The following is a 4,899-nucleotide window of genomic DNA, read 5'->3' as shown; positions in this document are numbered from 1 at the left end:
GCAAATGCTTATTCTACTGAGCTATTTCCCTGGCCCTTCCATTGGCTTACTTGATATAATCCATGACTTGCTTTTATGGCACTCAGGTCTACGTCCTTGAAACACATCCTGGGTGCTTCTCATCACCATTAGTGAGGAGACCAAGGCCATACATTTTGTTGGATTCCCCAGGAGAGATCTCTCCCTTTCATCAGTTAGAATTACCTCACATTCCATAAATTGTAGGGTGCTAACAAAATCACTCACCTGGCCTCTAGGTAGGCAAGTTACTGTGCAATCCCCAAGCTGCTCTGGATGCTGGCTTGACCACTCATACCTGAGTGGAGGGCAGCCTCCTACTTATTGTCCACATCCATCCTCATTCTTGTCCCAGAACATCCAGATAGACCATCACACTAGTTCTGGGCAGCACTGAGAGGAGTAAAGATTTATAAAGGATAAAGTGTAAGGAGCCCTCTCACTGAATCAGGATATTTGTACCATCCAAAGTCCTGTTTCGTATATTTTATGGGACAGATAGTCATAAGAACATCTGCATTTCCCCTTACTAACTAGAATTTATACTCTAATCTTTCTTTAAAGGACCCAAAGCCATTCACATTCAGTACACCTGGTATACTTATCCTAGTTCTACTTTAGCCAAGCATATGTAGCCTTGTTTGTCACGAATGAGAACTAAATGGACCAAAATTACCTTGGGACAATTCTGTGGATATCTTTGGTCATGGAAGGATTAAAATCTAGCTGTGATCATTTTTAGTACTTTTTGTTAAATTGTTTTCTAAAAAAAATAGGGATAGATGTAGAATCAGGCAAAGATGAAAAAAAAAGAAATTCAAATACTGAATTATGGGGTTTCTACTCCAATGAAATCACAACATATAAAATAATGTTAAACTTTATTAGATCTATGCTCATCATGTATTTAATACTACATTGCTTAAAAGGTGCTCACTGTACATAAGCAATTTTGATAGATTAACAAAGCGACACTCCTTCCCCAGGTGGTAAACACAGTCCTTTTCAATGGTTTATATGCATTTTCTCATTTCTTCTAACGTTGGAGAGGTAAATAAGAACACTAAGCTGGTATTTAGATGAACCTTAGATTGCACTTGAGATGACAAGCAACCCACAGTGTTTCTTCCTAGGGTTAACTTTTCACCATGTAACCACCCACATTTTTCTTGTGCATATACATATATGTATTGGTATAGCAATGTGCTGTAATATAACATGGAATATATATCATGGTAGCATAATTTACGTATTTATTTATTTTTTGTATTTTAGGGAAGGGTTTACAGGGAGTTCAGGGTCTCACTACTATATCGGACTCATAGTGATCCGTCTGTTTACAGCCTCCCAAGAGCTAGGATTACAGGCGTGTGTCACCATGCCCAGTCTCAATCGCCACCTCAGTGTACCTGAGGGGTGGGGCCAGCACAGCAGACCTGGGGATTGAACCCTCGGCCCCTGCACCTGCTTGCAGGAGCTTTAATCCATTGAGCTATTTGGCCGGCCCTTGGTTTGTGTCTTTTGAGCTATTCTGAAAAAAAAGTAGGAGTCCTGAGAAATACAAAAACCCATTTTCATGTTCTTCTATAATGTGATTTTTTTTCAGTGAGAGACACATTGTTTATGCCCATTATAAGTAAAAATTGAGAATAATTACATAGCTCTTGTTCATAATTATTGAGTTTTCTAGAATATGCTATGTCAGACTGGCTTACATTATAGAGAGATGTCCAAGATGCATCAATTTACTTTCATTCTTTCTTAACCCAAGATTTTTAGCTATTTATGACTTTATTTACATACGTTAAAGTTAATTATTCTTTGCCTTGAAACTTACAAGTTTTTGAAATCCTTCACATTGATCTAGAGCATCTCTTAATTCCTTAATAATTTCTTCTTTCTCTTTCAGTTTCCTTGACAAAACACCCAATTTGACATTTTCAGCATTGTGTGAAGCAGTTTCCTCTTGCTGTACATCAAAGTATTGCTGGGAGGAAAAAAGCAACAATAAAAATTAGATACTAAACTAGAAACTCTTTCAATTTTATTCAAGCTGCTGTCTTGTAATGTTATTTTTGTAAGTTGTGCACAATTTTTAGTAAGTAATTATAATAAAATATCTGCTAAAATATTGGGTGATGCAGCACAGCATTATTCTATAGAACACAAAGAATGCTACATTGCTCCAACTTTAGCAAACATGCAAATAATAATAGCAAAAAATCAAGATGGCAGAATAGGAGGTCTCTAACTGATACCTCTTTCATCATAGCAACAAGAATTTGGCAGCCATTTATCAGTCAGCGTCTTTGTAGATGCTTTGCAACCTGGGCAGGAAGTTGTCTAACTCTGGTGGAGCCCAAGGTAGAGGAAGGCTGTTTTCAAGGGCGGGCCGGCACCCAGGTTACCACCAACTGTGATTTGGGCTACCAGCCTCGAAATGGCTTTATCCCACTGTGAGGGTAGGTAGAATCTCTTTGGTCTCGGTGCACCCACCAGGACCATCTGTTCTGGTCACAGGTCTACTGGCTTCAGTTATAGTTGTAGGACCTGAATGGGCCCTCTTACTCAGCTAAAGCCTCTTTAGCTGTGGTCCAAGAGCAGTCTCACTTCCCAGGGGGCCCACTGCGAGTCTTGACCATCCATGCTCTTGGAGTCAGGCTGTCAATCTCCGTCTCATAGCAAATCTTAAAACACCTCATAACTCAGCCCAACCCCTCTCATGGGTCATCTGTCAACAGTCGGGGACCTGTGGGGAGATAAGACTGTCTGTTTTTCCTCTTACAGTGTCCCTGAAATCCAGTTGTTTCACCCCAGGTTCAGTCCAGATGCAGTCCTGCCTAGCCAGAGATCTTTCAGCAGAAATGTCCCCTGAGGCCTATCTACTGCCCTCAGCCTGACTACATTTATCTTGAAGCAGCTGTGTGATCCAGCTCTAGCCCCACGCAGTCATGGTCCAGGAGCAGTGCTAACTCCAAGATGCCTATCCAGGGACTTGAGGGAGCCACACTTAGGTGCCACCTGTTAACAGGTCCATCTTCAGTTGTCCCAACCCCAGAACCTACAGCAAACCTTTCATCTAGCACCAATCCACTGATCAAGGTGGTAGAGGCAGTTGAGTCTTCTGAAGGACCAGAAAGAATCAAGCCCCTGGGAGTAAACCAGCAAGTTGTGGACCTGCTGAGGACCCAGCAGTGGTCACATGAACCAGCTGCTATTCTGTCAGCTCAGGGACTCAAAAAGAGAAATTATTTACCTGCCAAAATTAATTTATAAACATTGATGCCTGCACAGACTCCAACATAAATCTATGTAGATCATGAAGAATCGGGAAAATGTGACATAGCTAAAGGAAACGAATAAGGCTTGGAAATCTCCAAATTGCCTGGCAAAGAATGCGAATTTCTAAATTGCTTGGTGAAGAATACCAAATAATCAACTTAAAGAAGGTTAATGTCACAGTAAAGAATAAAACAAACAAAATCAGGAAAATGATGTATGGACACAATTTAAAAGTCTAAATGAGAAACAGATAAATTGAACAAAAGAATGAAACAGAAGCCTGGTGAGATAGTTCAGCAGCCTAAGCGCCTACTTAGACAAGCTCAGGGACCAGGGTTTGATCCCTAGCACCACATGCCACACTGACCTCGCTCCTGGGCATGCTGAGCTAGCCACCAAGACCAGGCATGGTGGCACATGCCTGCAATTCCAGTGCTGGGGAGGCTGAAAACAGGAAGATCATTACAAGTCCGAGCTGCATAGTCAGACCTTGTACCAAATACATTAAAAAAAAAAAAAAAAAAAAAAAAACCAAACAGCAACCCTGAAAAGATACAATGACAGATTAAAAATACAACAGGGAACTTCAACAACACATTCAATCAGGAGGAAGAAGAAATTAATAAAACTGAAGACATTTAAAATTAGGTATAGGAAAAAACACAACATTGGATATATGAATTATGAAATTTTGTGATGCACAGAGAAGTGGGGAGAAAGCTTCTTGAAAGAAAGAATAGTGGAGAAATTGCTAAATCTTGGGGGAGATACACACACTGAACTTCCTGAACCTCAAACAATTCTAAGAAAGATTAACCACCCAACAAATATTCTAAGTCACCATAATTAAATTCTCAAAAATCAAAGATGAAGAGAAAAACTTGAAAGCAGAAAAGAAAAGAGTGCTGTCACATAGAGGAGAACTTTCATGAGGCTCTTAACACATTTTCTCAGCAAAAACCATGTAGGCTATGAGAAATACAATAATATTGAAAGGGCTGGAAAAAATTAAAACTACAGCCAAGTATACTGCAAAACTATTGTTCAACCATGAAAGAGAGATAAAGATACCCTAAAGAAAACAAGAGCTCAAGAAACTGATCATTAAATAGACTTCAGGAAAATGCTCATGTGAGTTCTTTGACTTGAAATGAAAGAGAGCTAAATAACAACATGAAAAGTATATGAGGAGAAAATCTACTGGAAGGAGAAAGATATAGCCAAATTCAGAAATAATGGTAATACATAAATCACTACTAACTTTCTAATAAAAGTTAAAAGATAAAAGTGTAAAAAACTAAAGCTACAATAAGTTGTAGACTGATGTATAATACAGGAAAGATGTAAAATGTGATATCAAAGCATGAAATGTAGGAGGAGGGGGGAAAATGGAGATTTTTATGTGATTGAATTTATTTATTTATTTATTTATTTCATTTATTTACTTTTTTATTTTTTATTTGTTTTATTTTTTATTCAAAATTTTATTGATAAACACCAATGAGACAGTTTCAAATCAAATCGGAAGTACAGTTTCAACAAATAACACACTGCATATATTCTTCTTAGTGGTTAATTGTTGTACAAGATGCAGACTTG

General features: G+C 38.6%; 1 protein-coding gene across 1 annotated transcript in view; it reads right to left on the bottom strand.

The window, feature by feature from the left end:
• Positions 1-4,899, bottom strand: part of CUNH10orf67 (chromosome unknown C10orf67 homolog) — a 137,356-nt gene that overhangs the window by 78,951 nt on the left and 53,506 nt on the right. Inside the window, exon 5 of the mRNA XM_023701982.1 lies at positions 1,856-2,005. Within this exon, the coding sequence (XP_023557750.1) occupies positions 1,856-2,005 (150 nt within the window). The remainder of the gene's footprint in view (positions 1-1,855; positions 2,006-4,899) is intronic.

Source organism: Octodon degus, unplaced genomic scaffold (assembly GCF_000260255.1).
Source record: "Octodon degus isolate 3935 unplaced genomic scaffold, OctDeg1.0 scaffold00145, whole genome shotgun sequence".
NCBI classification, from domain to species: Eukaryota; Metazoa; Chordata; class Mammalia; order Rodentia; family Octodontidae; genus Octodon; species Octodon degus.
Note: the sequence above shows the minus strand (reverse complement) of the source record. Positions and strands in the feature narration are given on the sequence as shown.